The sequence below is a fragment of the Mercenaria mercenaria genome, chromosome 3, assembly GCF_021730395.1.
Source record: "Mercenaria mercenaria strain notata chromosome 3, MADL_Memer_1, whole genome shotgun sequence".
Taxonomy (NCBI): Eukaryota; Metazoa; Mollusca; class Bivalvia; order Venerida; family Veneridae; genus Mercenaria; species Mercenaria mercenaria.
The window spans coordinates 20,497,842-20,515,825 of NC_069363.1; the positions used below are offsets into that span (position 1 = coordinate 20,497,842).

Here is a 17,984-nt window from a genome sequence, read left to right on the forward strand (position 1 = left end):
GTCAAAACAGCTAATTTTGGCCCTTTCAGGGGCCATAACTCTGGAACCCATAAAGAGATCTGGCCAGTTCAATAAAGGAACCAAAATCTTACAGTGATACAAGTTGTGTGCAAGTTTGGTTAAAATAAAATCATAAATGAAACCACTATCATGCAGACAAGAAATTGTTGACGAACGGATGACGGACGAACGGTGATCACAAAAGCTCACCTTGTCATTATGCGACAGGTGAGCTAAAAACAGCGGGTAGGAACATTCCCTTTGCTTGCAAGTCAAGAGAAACAATGAACAAGTTTAAGTATCTGCCAAGGTAAACATGGAATTCATTTGAACACATAAATTTAACATAATCTTTATCCCGAGAATTGCATGTAAACAGCACTGGTAATTAAATTTACAGATTCTAGACATTATCCAAAACTCAGGTGTATTACAAGTGCATATTTACAGGCATGCTCCAATAATACTTATGTCCCATTCTGTTCTAGCTCACGCACAAGACCATAGACAGGTGTCTTAATTGCCATTAGACTCCTCCTAATCCTAAATTCTTTCTGGGACGTGAGACACATTGCTTATCAGTATGCTATCAGTACCTGTGCATGCTTTCATACGCAGGGGGCCTACAAACGAATTGTCAGCTTTGACCAAAAAAAGTCTTCCAACAGTTTTACAATAAATAATAGTAATATGATCCACTTTCGGGCCATGATGGTCCCTAATCGCTCACCTGAGTTCCTTTGTATGACTATATAACTCACATTAAAACCAAGTGACCTCAGGTCACCACTGCAGAACTAATAACTCATATGTACAAAGTTTCATTGAAATTAAAGCTCACATTTAGGGGATGGGGATACCCACCTGTGTCCACCACAAAAAAATGTCCATATATACACTTTGTTTCAATGGACTTCCTTTCAATATGTGAGAGTAGTTTTCTCCACATTTTTTTTGCAGAGAAGGGTATTCAAGAACCCCGTCTTTATCCATTCCAGAAAAAATATGCTACACACATCATGTGAATCAACTTTCATTAAAATCCTTGTAAAAATGTGGAAGCAGTCCTTTCTACAATCTATATGCAACGGACCAACCAGCTGACCATAAGATAACTTATGTATTCATGCCCCCTACCCCTTGAACTATTTTTTTAGGGGTATAAAGATTGTTGCATAACCTGATACATATATAAGGTGCTCTTTCATTAAATTTATTTCAATGAAATAAGAAAAGTAACACAGGCATGTTTTAATCAACTTTATCTCTATAAATTAACAATGAAAAGGTATATACCTAACATAGAAAAATAACAGCTATTTTAATACAAATGTAATGTAGATCAACCATTTCAAGTGATCAAAAAGCATGAAGCATATCTCCTACAGCAAGCATATCTTATAAATAAAAATTTGAATAACATTTAGCAGAATTCTCTAAAACAAGAATTAAGCTGTTGCAGTGTTTGTTTGTTTTGGTGGTTTTCATGCCAATTTTCAACGGGCTGTCCTTTATATACATGTACAGGATTTGTTTTTAGTACTTAAAGCCTGTTCTCTGCACGTAACTGACAACTCATCAACATAATTAAGCGGTAGAGACTGAATGACTTTAAAAATGCAATGTTTTTAACCTATCGCCATGGAGAACATACTTCTTTATATCAGTATATCCCACATAATATTATATAAAAAGAGATAACAAAATAATGCTGCAATACTTTTTTAAAAGAGTCACAATATTCATGGGTATACTAAAATTTCATTGAATACGTCAACCTAAACGAAAATACAAAATAAGATCATACTTTTCATACTCAAATGACAAAGTAAATTACAACATTTGAGGGAAAAAAACGCATCCTGCTTTTTTATGAGATTTAAATGACATTTGGTGCTTTCTTCTTTTGGCATCCTTTGTCCGACTCCATTACAACTTTATTTAATAAATACACAATAAGTTAATAATCTAACCATATAAAGCTATAAACAATTATAAATACACACATTAGACTAAATAATGGAATAAAAATAATTCTAAATTTACATACATATCACAGATGGCTTTATCAAAACAAAATATGTCTGAATTTTGCCTCAATCCTTTCCGTTACAAGTTTTTTACAGGAATTTTCCTAAAATGTAACACAATACCATTCAAATCATAAATCATTATAAAGAATTCCAAGAGTGTAATAGGAACTTTTTACTTGTCTAAAATACTTTAAATTAATTTTGAATTTATCATCACAAAAACAAAAATATTTGATAGAGTATTTGCCACTGTAAATTTCAATCATGCTGCTGTATTAACAGAATCAGTAACTACAATCTAGCAAAAATTGTAGAAAGAGGCGCAAATGGCTAACCTAAGAATGTCCTTTATCTTTTGACTTTGTACATTTTAAAGACGATTTCTGCAGATATATTTTAGCAGTTTTTTTTTCTAGAAACTGTTGTCAGTGCTGAGATAGGATGACCTAGCAGAGATCAAACCTTAGGATACATACCAAACAGCTAGTGTAAAAAGTAGTTTTTCTCAAAATTTAAAGTCTGGGAGAAAAAAAAACCCCATATATTTGTAGTTTTTTGGAAATTTTATCTATAAAAAAATAAAGCATTCAAGGGATTCTTTTAACAATTTTGTATTTTTTCGAGAATACAATAAAACATCAATATTGGTTATCTTGCTTCAGTTGATTGACACTGCAAAGGATCAAAATTTCAGAAAAATGTTTAAAAGCATTTAAAAGAAATTAGGAAAATGCTGAAATCTTCTTTAATATCTCACAATCTGAAACTTGTTAATACAGCACAGATGCAACAATTTACCTATATCAAACAAGGCAGTGGAGCTGTTATAAGCTATAAATGCTTGTAGAATAATGAACAATTTTTTTTTATAATGAACAATTAGTATCTATACCCAATCTGACTAAAGTACATCTCCAATTAACGCTACGCTTTGGATCTGAAGACGTGCTATTGATAGCCTCGTTCTGACTACCCTACCGCTAGCCAATCAGAGCCTTGCTTTTAACATTTTGAAAGTGAAAGTAGAAGTTTAAAAAATTTATATTTAGCCTGGGTTTTTCATGTTTACAATTCTTATGATGACCACATCATGACTGCGCCCACGTGTTTTGAGAGGAATCATATGTCACGTTATGGACTTGGTCACGTAAGGTGTCAGGCAGCCAGTTAGCTCAGTCAGTAGAGTATTCACCCTGTAAGCGAGGGGTCCCGGGTTCGAGCCCCGGACTGACTGCACATTTTTCTCACCCTTTGACATTCGATGGTATTTTGATGGTTCAGCCAAATGCTTGTTGAAACGATTTGTCTGACTTGGTTCAAATAACAAGAGGGTCATGATGACCCTGGATCGCTCACCTGAGTAATATGAGCCACATGTTTCAAATGGCAAACTGATGCTAAAATATTAAGGAGGTAGGTCAGTAGGTAACTGAAAGTCAGTTTTAAGATTGGTGTGCAACTGTACATGTCACCCAAATTTCAAGGCTGTACCTTAAAAAACAAAAAAGTTGGTCAGTAGGTCAAGGTCACAGTCAAGTGATCCCTTATTGCTTGGGGTCATCAGGTAATTATAATTAAACATTCTAGGAAATATGATCTGATAATTTTTTAAGTATTTTTTCCTGTATAACTCATAACTCTTTTCACCCCAGGGGCATAATTTGAACAAACTTGTTAGAGATCCACCAGGCAATGCTACATACCAAATATCAAAGGCCTGGGCCTTGAACTTTCATACAAAAAGACCTTTAATTTTTTTTCCTATATAAGTCTATGATAAACTTGGTACACCCAGGACAGGGCCTCTTTTCACCCCAGGGACATAATTTGAACAATTCTGGTAGAGAAACACTAGGAAAGGCAACATACCAAATATCAAAAGCCTAGGCCTTGCAGTTTCAGGCAAGAAGATTTTTAAAGTTTTTTCCTTATATAAGTCTAGGTAAAACTTGAGACCCCCGGGGCAGGGCCTCTTTTCACCCCAGGGGCACAATTTGAACAATTTTGGTAGAGGACCACAATGCAATGCTACATACAAAATATCAAAGTCCTATGTCTTGTGGTTTTAGAAAAGAAGATTTTTAAAGTTTTTTCTTATATAAGTCTATGTAAAACTTGTGACCCCCGGGGCTGGCCTCTTTTCACCCCAGGGGCACAATTTAAACAAATTTGATAGAGGACCATAAGATGATGTCACATACCAAATATCAAGGCTCTACACCTTGCAGTTTTAGACAAGAAGATTTTTTAAGTTTTTCTTTTCGGTTGCCATGGCAACCAGAGTTCTAAATGGAATTAAATTCTTTGAACAATTTTGAAAGGGGACCACCGAAGGATCATTCCTGTGAAGTTTGGTGTAATTCTGCCCAGTGGTTTTCAAGAGGAAGATTTTTTTATAAAATGTTGACGGACACACGACACACGATGGACGACTAATGACAGACATTGAGCGGTCACAAAAGCTAACCATGAGCTTTTGGCTCAGGTGAGCTAAAAACAATTTTGCGAAAATAAAAATAGCAATATCGAAAATCCAAATATACAGAAAGATGAATGTGAATGGGTCATCCTCAGCCCTTCGTTTAGAAGATCATGAACTTTAGTCAGATTGTATCTATACCTAACAAATAAATACACAAAATGTAAAAAAAAAAAAAAGTTTATATGGATAAAATATTCATAAAAATATAATACATATCTAAAAGGAAGATAAAACTATGTCTTAAGTTTGTAAACTATTATACCAAGAGAAATTTGTACTTGAAAATAGTTGAGACAATCATTACAATGCAAGTATTTTCATATATACAATTTACAATAGCTATCACATATATGAACTTCTCATGGAAGGAATAGACGTATTGGCACAACAGGTTATAGATAATGAAAAGCATAAATGAGCCACACTATGAGAAAACCAACATAGTGCATTTGCGACCAGCATGGAACGGTTTCTCTAATTGCAATAGGCTTTGAAAGCGAACAGCATGGATCCTGCAGACTGCGTAGATGCGCCGGCTGGTCTGGATCCATGCTGGTCGCAAATGCACTATGCTGGTTTTCTCATGGTGCAGCTCAAATACAGAAATAGAAAATATATAAAGAAGAAGTTTCTAAACTGAAAAATTTAGATTTTTCATAAGAAAAACATGACTTTGTAGCAACAGTAAAACAAACACATTTGTTGTTTTCTGTTAAAGTGGTGCTGTTGAATCAAAGACATGGGATTTGAGAACATGCACTGCACAAGTGTAACCTTATGTATTATAATAATACAAATTCTCTTAAAGCACCCGCTAGGTGGCATATTTACACATTGATCACCAGTAACAATTGCTATCCTGCAAGTCATATAAATGTCTTATTTACATGCAGTACCACTTTAAATCAGCAAACATGTGTAGATTATGTTTAACATGTACCATATAAGGAATGTTTGACAGGATTTTTGGTAACCTACTAAAGCTTTGGCCATATCTAAGACAATAAAGTAAATCACAGGCAAAATTTAACTACTCATAAGATCTAAACCCATGACCTTAAAGCAATAGTGCTTCCTTAAACCTAAAGTAAACATACAAGCATATGGATATGATGTAGTATAGTCAGCAATGACTCAGATTGTGCAGAATGACCATATCACATATTCAAAAAATATTTATAATGTACACTATGTTTTACTGCCTGTTCCCAACAACTGTGTATACTAAAAAAACTCAAAATTTCTGACATTCTAAATCCATAACCATAACTTGATCAGCCTTTATAACTTGATAATAAAGTGGGTGTTGAAAGTAATTGTAATACAATTTATGATATGTAAATAAAGTTCTATAATCTAGACTTTTTGTTTTGATTTGATGCTAGGAGATTTTGGATCTTGTATAGTCACTTTCTGCTGTGATTGAAGGCTATCAGATCTCGACTGTCGGGACATTCTTCGTTCTCCAAGCAGAGGGACATCCATAGATGACTTTCGACTACCATTTCCTGTACCTTTTGGCTTACCTGTAAAACAGTTGTGATTTTTAACACACAAATACAGGCAGTAAGTTATGAGGTTAAATGCATTACAACAAAACAAAAGTCTATCCAAATCAAAGTAATGTTCTACTGTGTGATCAACCAACTTTATAACAGGGCTTTTGTGAATGTCAACTTTATTATGCACGATTATACAGTTATACACCATCCTTAGAAGGACTCCATGCATAGATGTTGGAACTTTTTAATCTTAAAGATATAAGGCAAATTGTATATATCCAAAAATGTATATTACCTTGTGTAACATACTGATATAAAATTATTAATTATGCTACTTCATAAAATTTTACAGGAAAACTTTGCTCTGTAAGAATCCATCAACAAATAGAACAAAAATTACAACAACTGGCAAACGCTTTAATGTCCCAAATAGCTGAAATTTACAATGAAAACTACCTTATCAAAATTGTTAGAGACTTAATTTAAAATTTAACATTAATGCATTTTGCAATTTTATTGTATTTTGAAAAATGGACATTTAATAGAGAAAAGAAAACATGCAAGAAATTTTCCAATTAAAATAAACTTAAAGTAAAATGTTACAACAATAAATTAATTGATACAATCTAAACACATACCATTTTCTCCATTCTCCACAGATCTCCTGAAAAACAAATAGATAAAATAAACACATTTTACAACCTGAATACTCTGTCCTTTAATTTAAAAGAAAGACTATCTAAACTTAAAATCAGATAAACATTCAGCACTATTTATTAATTATATTTTATTGCAACTTCATATATAATTTCTTTAATGATTGATGTTAAACAACCTTGTAACTTCTGGCACAACAACATCAGCTTGAACTACTACTGCACAACCTTGCTACTTCCGACACATCAATATCAGCTAGAATTTTTGCCAAATGCTGACTAATATACTCCCTTTACCAACTAAAATTTATCTTGTATACAATGTAAATTTTCTTAGAGTTAATCCTACTTTTTAAGCAATCACATGACAAATATTTTCAATATTTTTCAGTATTTTTTCATGTAGAGTAGTATATTCTCCACTTAGCACGTTATTCAAAGGCTAATCTATCTCATCTTGTACTGAAAAAGTAAGGAAAACACTACCTGGAATAGAGGCTATGAAGTGAAATACTCAGCATTAAGAAACACCAGTCAGTCACTTTGCTCCTTCTCCTCTGGTTTCTTAACACTGAAGATTCCACCTCATTCCCTCTATTCTATAAACAATCAAAACATTAACAAGAGCACCGCCATGCGGGTGCAGACGCTCATCTGATTTTTTTGTCTCTGTATAATGGAAATATTGTCCTTGCCATAATTATCTACGTCCAAAAGGGCCCAAAATTCTTGCAAAAAACAATGTAGAGTTACAGTACTTGATGTGCAGAGTCAGCTTTTAATGGTGAATAAAACTGCTCCAAGATTTAAAGCAATAGCTTTGACCATAAAGGAAAAAAGTTGACCTAAACGCAAAACTTAACCAGATGAGCTAAAAATGATGAAACATATGTTTACAACTACTTATCTTACAACATGCACATTCACAGTCAACGTCGGAGCAAACTGCCTTAGTATGAGGAGTTGGTCACAGAAAGTGATACAGATATATGCTAGTTGGACTTTTGAGACAGAGGTATATCCAAAGTATGAAAAGATGTTGATGGAATGGAAATAAGACAGGAAATGGAAGGGCTGAATGTAATAAGCCCCTCTGAGGGGCAAGAATAAATCGTTCATACTTCCTTTCTGAGTCTCCATCAGTCTTACTTCCTTTCCTCTCATCAGATTGACTTCCAACCGAGGCTCTGTCAGTGCCTACACTCTTTACTGAAGCTGTAATTATATACATATAATCAGTATCACACCTAGTTTGATGTCATAAAAAGATTTTCTATAGTATTCAGAAATACCACCCTATTCATATAGCTAACAGTCATTCTTGTATGAAAAGAGTTGATACATAATTCTTGCCTACCTAGTGGGGAAAGTATACATTTGTCCGAGCACATGCCGGGGAGAGATATTCCTGTCTTTCCTTACGGAAAAATCTTGTCTAAAATAGCATGCACTAAGGTGACATCACATAGTACTGGCACTATTATGCCGTCATAAACTATATAAATAATGTCAGGAAATACTCAAATTTATTTGTCTCCATGATCTATTTTGAACATGATGGGCAAGAAAAATGATCTAACATATCTGCTTATGTAAGACAGCTGTTTCCCCAACCCTCAGGACAGCTTGGATAAAAAAACCTTGCTAACACTCGGTTTTCCATTCCACACTGTCCCTCGGGTAGGGAAAACCCCATCTTACACAGGCAGGCATGTAAGATCCTTATAATATTCTGTCTTTTGAGCATTCCTTAACAATAACTCATCAATACTTACTGGCAACAGCTAATATGGTGGCTGAAGATCCATTACATACTACCAAAACCCATGAGAATTGCAAAAAGTATTTTGGTAACATACAGATGTCCGTTATAAGATTCTTTCGCTAGTTGTAGGTGCTGATGGGAAAAACTGGCTCGAGGGTAACTGTATAGGCAGTAACGAGGCTACGCCGAGTTACCATGTAAGCAGTTTCCCGTGAGCCAGATATTTCCGTCTGCACCTACAGCCAGTGATCGAATCTTTTTCTTGCATACCATATTCAAGAGATCGGGAAACCAACATCCATAAACAGGAAAGACATCATGACATTTCAAAGACAAATGACAAAGCATAGTTCCGGTTTTGTTTTATAAGTTACAGCGTAATGTTATGATTTTTGATATAATAATGTTTTTTGAATCGAGAAATATGCTATTAGGAACAAAGAGGAACTGTCAAATCATTGGATTTTTATTCCCTTTTATGAAATAAAGTACCAGTTACTACAAAAATCTTCTACATATATGTAGTTTGTTATAGTATGTCATTTATAGCATGAGAGTCATCTTACACCCAGGGGTATAAGATGAATTTTTCCAGCACTGGTAAAAATTCTGGAAATCCCCAGCTGGTATGCAAGAATATCCTATCTAGTATCCATGTTCACATCATTACCAGATTGTTCTCAGCAAGCAAAAAACAACTTCCCCTCAAAAATCAATGAAGGATGAATGTCTTCAGATTAAGTGTACACTGTCAAATCACCAAAGAGAACAATTGTCTTGCATTGGTAATTACCTGTACCTGTCAGTAATAAGGTAAAGGATGATTCATCAGTATATGTCAGCAATGAGATACATTAGGATTCATCAGTATCTGTCAGCAGTGAGGTAATAAAAAGATACATAATGTGTATCTGTCAGCACTGAGGTAAATAAGGATTCATCAGTATAATTACCTGTATCTGTCAGCATTGAGGTAATAAAAAGATACATCAGTACAATAACCTGTACCTGTCAGCATTGAGGTAAATAAGGATTCATCAGAATAATTACCTGTATCTGTCAGCATCGAGGTAAATAAGAATTCATCAGTATAGTAACCTGTACCTGTCAGCAGTGAGGTAAATAAGGATTCATCAGTATAATTACCTTATCTGTCAGCACTGAGGTAAATAAGAATTCATCAGTATAATAACCTGTACCTGTCAGCAGTGAGGTAAATAAGGCTTCATCAGTATAATTACCTTATCTGTCAGCATTGAGGTAAATGATGATTCATCAGTATAATAACCTGTATCTGTCAGCAGTGAGGTAAATAAGGATTCATCAGTACCATTACCTTATCTGTCAGCATTGAGGTAAATGATTCTTCGGCATGATTACCTGTATCTGTCAGCATTGAGATAAATAAGAATTCATCAGTATAATAACCTGTACCTGTCAGCATTGAGGTAAATAAGGATTCATCATCAGTATAATAACCTGTACCTGTCAGCATTGAGGTAAATAAGGATTCATCAGAATAATTACCTGTATCTGTCAGCATAGAGGTAAATAAGAATTCATCAGTATAATAACTTGTACGTGTCAGCAGTGAGGTAAATAAGGATTCATCAGTATAATTACCTTATCTGTCAGCACTGAGGTAAATAAGAATTCATCAGTATAATAACCTGTACCTGTCAGCAGTGAGGTAAATAAGGATTCATCAGTATAATTACCTTATCTGTCAGCATTGAGGTAAATGATGATTCATCAGTATAATTACCTGTATCTGTCAGCAGTGAGGTAAATAAGGATTCATCAGTACCATTACCTTATCTGTGAGCATTGGGGTAAATGATTCTTCGGTATGATTACCTGTATCTGTCAGCATTGAGATAAATAAGAATTCATCAGTATAATAACCTGTACCTGTCAGCAGTGAGGTACATAGGGATTCATCAGTATAATTACCTTATCTGTCAGCACTGAGGTAAATAAGAATTCATCAGTATAATAACCTGTACCTGTCAGCATTGAAGTAAAAAAGGATTCATCAGTACACTAACATGTACCTGTCAGCATCGAGGTTAAAGGCCTAGATTCACTACTATATAAGTGTCCCCCACCCCCACAAATCCAATATACAACTCCCATCTTATCTGCTGCTTATCAATGATTATGTAACCGTAACTGATCAGAGGGCAATTAGCACAGCAGGGACCCCAACTAGACCATGAAGATGTGTGCAGCGGGGTTGAAAGAAATTAATTTTTCTTCAGTGAATGTGGAATGATAATAATATTAATTATTATTTAGATATTATATAGATGATAATAAGTATTACTTTAATGTTATAATACTGATAATAATAACAATAAAAATAATCATACCAGTAAAAATAATTATTATTATTATTGTTATTATTATTATTATATTACATAAAGGATGACTAAAGATACAGTAATAATATTGAAAATAATAATGATAATAAAACACAAGCATAGTGAAAACTTCAGGAGTTCTTTGTGCTGACAAACAATATTTTTCTAATTGGAAACTGGGTTTCTTGTATTCATGTAATCAACATTATTTGAACTTAAAATTATTGTGTTCCATCTATACTGAATTTTCATTTACAGTATGTTGCCAAAAGTGACTTTTTTTTCATGCTTTGCTTTGTAACTTTGAAATGCACATACTGTTTTCAATCTGTAGACAAATGTTATTTACAGTATTCTGCAAGCTTTAGATGAGTGAAAGTCACAATTTTCTGAAATATCACAATTCTCCAGACAGAATTTAAAAAAATAAAAACTTGCATATTTCTTTAAGTAAGTTTATCATTATTTCATTATTGTGAAAATAAGTGTCTGATTATCTTATTATTGTGTTTGATCAACAAATATTTTTCTTTACCTAGAAATGCCAAAAAAAAAACTAGTATAACTTTAAAAGTTATCAGTTATATATCAACTTAAGGTAAATAACATTGTTTCCCCTTCTCACTAATTGATACACTTATAACGTAGACTGACTCTCCAATAAACATTGACTCTTGTTAATTGGAACCATACTGTGATGGTCATTAGCCCCCAACTGTGCTGGTGAAGACAGAAATCCCTTGGCCCACTGCCAAAATCTAAGCCTTTAAAAGGATTCATCAGTATAATTACCTGTATCTGTCAGCAGTGAGGTAAATAAGGATTCATCAGTATATTTACCTTATCTGTCAGCAGTGAGGTAAATGATGATTCATCAGTACAATTACCTGTATCTGACAGCAGTGAGGTAAATGATGATTCATCAGTATAATTAGCTGTATCTGTCAGCAGTGAGGTAAATAAGGATTCATCAGTACAATTACCTTTTCTGTCAGCATTGAGGTAAATGATTCTTCAGTATGATTACCTTATCTGTCAGCATTGAGATAAATAAGAATTCATCAGTATAATAACCTGTACCTGTCAGCAGTGAGGTAAATAAGGATTCATCAGTATAATTACCTTATCTGTCAGCACTAAGGTAAATAAGAATTCATCAGTATAATAACCTGTACCTGTCAGCATTGAAGTAAATAAGGATTCATCAGTACAATAACATGTACCTGTTAGCATTGAGGTTAAAAGGATTCATCAGTATAATTACCTGTATCTGTCAGCAGTGAGGTAAATAAGGATTCATCAGTATATTTACCTTATCTGTCAGCAGTGAGGTAAATGATGATTCATCAGTATAATTACCTGTATCTGACAGCAGTGAGATAAATGAGGATTCATCAGTATAATTACCTGTATCTGTCAGCAGTGAGGTAAATGATGATTCATCAGTATTATTTAACAGTTCCTCTCTTTCTAAAGCATTCATGTAGTTAGAGTAAGTCCATGAAATCTTGTCTTTTTCCTCCACCTCTGCATCACCCTCAACACTTTCTGCCCCACCCAGGGCCTTAAATGGATCGTGAAACACATCCTCTTCTTCTCCCAAGGGAGGTAATCCCATGGCAGCTCGCCTCTCTGCCTCCTAATGTAAAACAAAAACACAACAAAATGAGGAATTACACTAAGTAATGAATCAGTTATGATAGTCCTGGGCAATTCCACTCATATATTTCTGTTTGTCTGCTACAAGATGATAAAGATATATGCAATGAAAGCAGAGAGACTTTGCAAAGTTCCATGCATTCAAATCGTTTTCTAGTCCTGTATTGATGATAAATATGGTTGAACCCTTGGTTCAGAGAGGCACATTTAAGCCTTACACGAATGTCATAAAACTTACAAAGACTTACATGTTGCAGAATACCTTTTTACATAAAACTCGTGATGAACATTTAGTGCATTCTTTCATTTGCATTTATAAAAGTAACATTATAGCAGGTGATATGGAAACAATTAATAATAATTTGACACAAAGAAATTGGATTACCGGTAACTTGTTTGCAGAAGCCATGCATATAGAATACTAAATACTTTGCATCAAGCTTGTTAATATAATTATAATAACTGGAAATGTAAGTAATAAATATATTTTGTATATGTTGTATGAGGAGAAATGAATATAATGCAATATTTGTGTGCTCAAACAATCACACCTGACAATATACCTACTCCTGATACAGAATACAGTAAATTTGGATAACACTTTGAAACCTCATCAGTGCTCTAGATTGGAATCTTAAGGAACAAATCTGCCCCTTCCCACCTTTATATGCATGCTATACAATCTATCCACAGTTCCACCACCAGTACCCTGCCTTGAGCAAAATATCAGTAATAAACTACCATCATTATTCAGAAATTCTCTCTTCTCCTATCTAGAGCACTATACCTGAATTGTGGCCCATAAAATGGAAACAGAAGCTTAAACACATTATATCTTAATAACTGTTGTATTACAAATAAAAATAGTGAAAACACTGTAACTCAAAACTTAAGAAAAAGTGTGGACCTATAACACTGTGATGTTCCAAACCAAATACCACACTATGTGCTCCAACTATATTCATATGTACATATATATGTGCACTAGTACATCAATCCAGACCAATCCAAATAAAAAAACAATCACAAAAACCAGTGATGGCCTTTCCTATTGGTTTTCTAACCTTCCACCATACAATGAATATAACAGCATTCTACATCCCTATAAATGTTTTTTTCCCACTGTTCAGTATCACTCATTTTCAATGAAATCCATCTTATTCTCCAGTTGGCATTAACATGGCCTAATCACAGCATCATCAATTTTGCTCTGTATAAATATTCCCTTTAATAATACATTACTTAAAAGGTTTTTTACAGTGAAAAAAGTGCAGTTTTGAATATATATATGATCAACCATGCAAAATCATGCCAGGAATTACCCGAAATTTTACGTAACGCATTTTCCCCTGTAATAATTATAAGCAATACACCATTAAAGCAATGAAAATAAATACAAGACTACTTTTAAAACATTATCAAAGCTTCATTATTAACATAATAATAAAATGCATTATGCATGCAGAGCATGCACATTAATTGCTTCTTCATAAAACATTAATATAAAATCAAATAATATAAATAGAAAAAAACCAAAACACCTAAAAATTCTCTCTATTTAATGCAACATTTACCCATATCAAATCCAACTAATATTTCAGGCTGGTATGACATCCAAAGTTTAAAATGTTTTTTTTGCAAACAAGAAAAAAGAGAGAGAGAATATTAACTTTGTGCCCTTCTGTACTTGAATCTGAGAGTTGGAGACTTGGCAGGCCTAGCAGCATATGCTTATTTTTTTTTAAATATAGCTGATATGATGTTAAGAATGTTGCCGACGACATGTGTGATAATATTCAAACATTTATAAAAATTTGAATTTCCTTTATGTTTTTTAAACATTTAAGTTTAATAACACACTTGAAACAAGACATTTCCCACTTAATGATAATATTTGTGTTTAAATTTGGATGATAACTATAGGTGCTTTTGAGAAAAGTGCATGTCTCCCACAACTGCCTAATCATCTGAATAGTAAGTCTGTCTTTATATACTGTTTACGTGTTGGAGTAAGCGGCCTATAGGTAATTCACATGTTGGAGTAACCGGCCTATCGGTAATTATGTTCAAGGGCCATAATTCCGAAGTGCCTAAGTCGATTTGGCTAGTTATCAAACTTGGCCGAGGACTTATTGGCAAACACATTTTGTTAAAGTTTGGTGAAGATCGGATGAGAAATGTTCGACTTAGAGTGCGGACAAGATTTGTGACAGACTGACAGATGGACTGACACACACCCAGACAGGAGTAAATCAATATGTCTCCCACACCATTGTGTGGTGGGAGACATAATACATACCAGACAAGTAAAATGATAATTTCTCTAAAATAGGTTCTGTTTGTCAGTGAGCATCTTTGAACTGTGTCAGTTGTAGCAAATCCTTGTGTAGTAATAATCTTAGCAGATTCAGGCTTGTAAAAAAAACCATCTATTTCTTAGTCAATATTTGCCATTGGTGAATGAACTGTATTTGTACTCCGACAATATCATTGCAATGTATGCATCTGACAGATCGGGGAACAAATGAAAATGGCTCAGAATGGGTATTTGGAAGTATTTTGCCTGATCAAGAGTATTGAAAAATTGTTACTACTTTAAAAAATCTTGATGAATATTCAGTGTTTGAATAACTACGTATAAAATATGTACTTATACTGAAATAAAACGGACAAAGTGAAATGGACTAAGACATTTTTATTTTGTTTCGCATTATATATTGTTTTACATTGTTGTGGTGCATGCACTGAATTTCCAATTGAGGTGTGTATTGTCAATTGATTTTTTTCTATATACAGATATTACTGTGTTAACAAAAAATAAAGGGAGATAATTACATGATAAAAACAATTCAACTTTTGTGCATAATACAATGACAAATTTCTAGAACTTTGGATGTCATACAGTGTTTTATGTTGGTTAACAGGGAGGGGTAATTTAAAGACTATACCTTAAACTTTGGCTATAAATAAATAAAACAAATGTTTCAATAAAATACTCTATTTCAAAAGTTTTAACACAATATTAATCAACTTTCATTTGGCTGCAATTCTACTCACATGACATATTATTATTATTGGACTTGGGTAAATTGGTTTTATTTAAGAATTACAGAAATTATCTAGAAATGTTGAGAATACTCAAAAGAGTAATTATTATAATAACTACTATGTCTGTAGTTTTAAACATATATTTGGCATAAATTGTAGCAAACAATTCTCAACACACAAAATCATGTCTATACATGTGTTAACTATTCCTGATCTCTGGTTCCTGGGATAAACAAATTCCAAAGTCTTAAAAACATTTCAACTCTAACCAGAATTCAAACCCTACACAACTGTGAGCAAAACTCAGTCATCTGAACTGTTAATGATTTCATACAAATAAACAATATACTTAACCAGAAATTTACATCTTAAACAGATTTGTCTGTCAATATATACTGAACAAACCACCTTATCTGTCATTTGCCATTTTCCTTTACCTTAAAAATGGCTGAAATTTGGTTATCAAGATATTGGAATTTAAAAACATCACATTACACAAAAATGTAGTTTTATTCATGTTTGTTACTACCTCACCCCATTTGTAAAAAGTCACAAACATATTCTCTGAAGTTATGTTTTTAGAAAACAAGTGAATACTATTCATATGAGTAAGGAGTATATATAACTGTTGTTTTTTTATTAGAAACTGGTTAAATATCACACAATTATTTAATGCTTTACAACAATGTTATCATTTTCTTCCTACATTTTGCTGCTTTGAATACATTCTAGTGTATTTTTGTGACTTTTATAAAATGGGTTGAAGTCATAAAATAAATAAATAAATATATTGCCATATTATGATTTTGACGGAATTATGAATAGTCATTAAGCAACATATTGTACTGAGTATATGCTATTAGGTAATTTTGAAGACATCAGCAAAATATTAGATGGCAGTTTTGCTGTTTTGTTCAGTATGACATAATTAGTACATTATGTTGTAAATTTACAGTGTTTAAAACTAAAATACTAGGTACTTTATTTCAGTGGTAAAAGTGACTTATGAAATACTAGGTACTTTATTTCAGTGGTAAAAGTGACTTATGAAAAAAACATGAATATACTTAAATAATATCAATAAATTATTCAGAGAAGACAAAGCAGAGTGAATATTATTTCGCATATTGAAGAACTATATATATATTTTGTAACGAGAGTGAAAAAAAAAATCATTCATCAAAATATATTATCCACAGTGTCTTTTAAATATACAACACAACAGTTGCACCATCACTGCATTGCATGGTATATTAGTCTCCAAAATACATCAGTATCACGCAATCAACAATGAAATTCAGAATGGATTTAATATGCTGATCAAAGTAGAAAAGATGTTTTGAAACCATTAAAAAACGCTGAGACATTTTGACAACATTTTGTTGTTTACTTATCAATGAAGGACAACAAGTTTTAATTTTTTTCCATGATATGTTTATATTTTTTACATGCCTATTCTCCAATTATGTATTGGCTGATTAGTACAAAACTGTTAACTTATATAATTAAAAAATACACTATAACTAAACTATTTGATATAATGACAAATGGTTTAAATTGATGCATCATGTGTATTTCACGCTGATAACAATATTACAAACTCATATAATTATATATACAAAATAAAACAAATAGTTAATAAGAAATCTATAAAATTATAAACAATAAAAACAAGAGCTGTCAATTCTAGCGCCTGACTATTATAATTGATTGGTAAATGGGTTTATTAAAATTCAGAAATTTCTAGAAGTAAAACCAAAAAAATGATTATAATAAAATATATTCCTGTATTTTAAATTTTGATAAGCTTGACAAACAATTCGTAACACATGATGTGCAACATTGTTAATAGGATCTTGGTTCAGGAAAACATGATTCAATGCAAAAATTTAACTTAATAAATTCCAAGCCTACAAAGGGCATAAACTCAGTCACAATGTTAATGAGTTTGTACTATATAACTACAAAGAAATTCATCGTTAAACAATATGTTTAAATTATACAAAACCACCTTACTAGTTTTGCCATTTTCGCTTTACCTTAAAAAAGCTGAACAATTGTTCAATATTGAATAAAGCATAATTACACAAAAATAGTTGTACAAGTTTGTACTACTGCACCCATTGAATCAAATCACAAACAATTCTTGAAGATGTTTTAAAACAGATATTCATATGAGTAAGGACAAAACATGGTTAAATTAAAAACACAATAATTTCAATTGCACAAAAGTCATAATTTCTCCTAATAATGTCTTGCGTTTGATACAGTTCTAGGTATTTTGCTTTATAAGATATTTATCATAAAATGATATAAAATATATTCCAAATGCCAATTATGAAACATTTACAAAATTTACTATATATGCTTTAGGAATGAAACATCCAAAATTTAGATGGCAAAAGGTGGCTTTATGTTCAGTATGACAAATGTAGATTATGTTGTATGTACATGCTACAACTAATTGGATTGTAAA

At 32.6% G+C, this 17,984-nt stretch overlaps 1 protein-coding gene across 5 annotated transcripts in view; it reads right to left on the reverse strand.

Moving 5' to 3' along the window:
• Positions 1-1,247: 1,247 nt before the first annotated feature.
• LOC123525891 (regulator of G-protein signaling 22-like) overlaps positions 1,248-17,984 on the reverse strand; it is an 88,448-nt gene continuing 71,711 nt past the window's right edge. For 3 of the 5 annotated variants that reach the window (XM_053537962.1, XM_053537960.1, XM_053537963.1), the window contains 5 exons: positions 13,783-13,809; positions 12,209-12,440; positions 7,795-7,888; positions 6,656-6,681; positions 1,248-6,041 (listed from right to left, as the gene is read on the reverse strand). In XM_053537962.1, coding sequence (XP_053393937.1) covers positions 5,872-6,041; positions 6,656-6,681; positions 7,795-7,888; positions 12,209-12,440; positions 13,783-13,809 — 549 coding nt within the window. In that variant the 3' untranslated portion in view covers positions 1,248-5,871. The other 2 variants (XM_053537961.1, XM_053537964.1) reach the window with 2 other exon arrangements.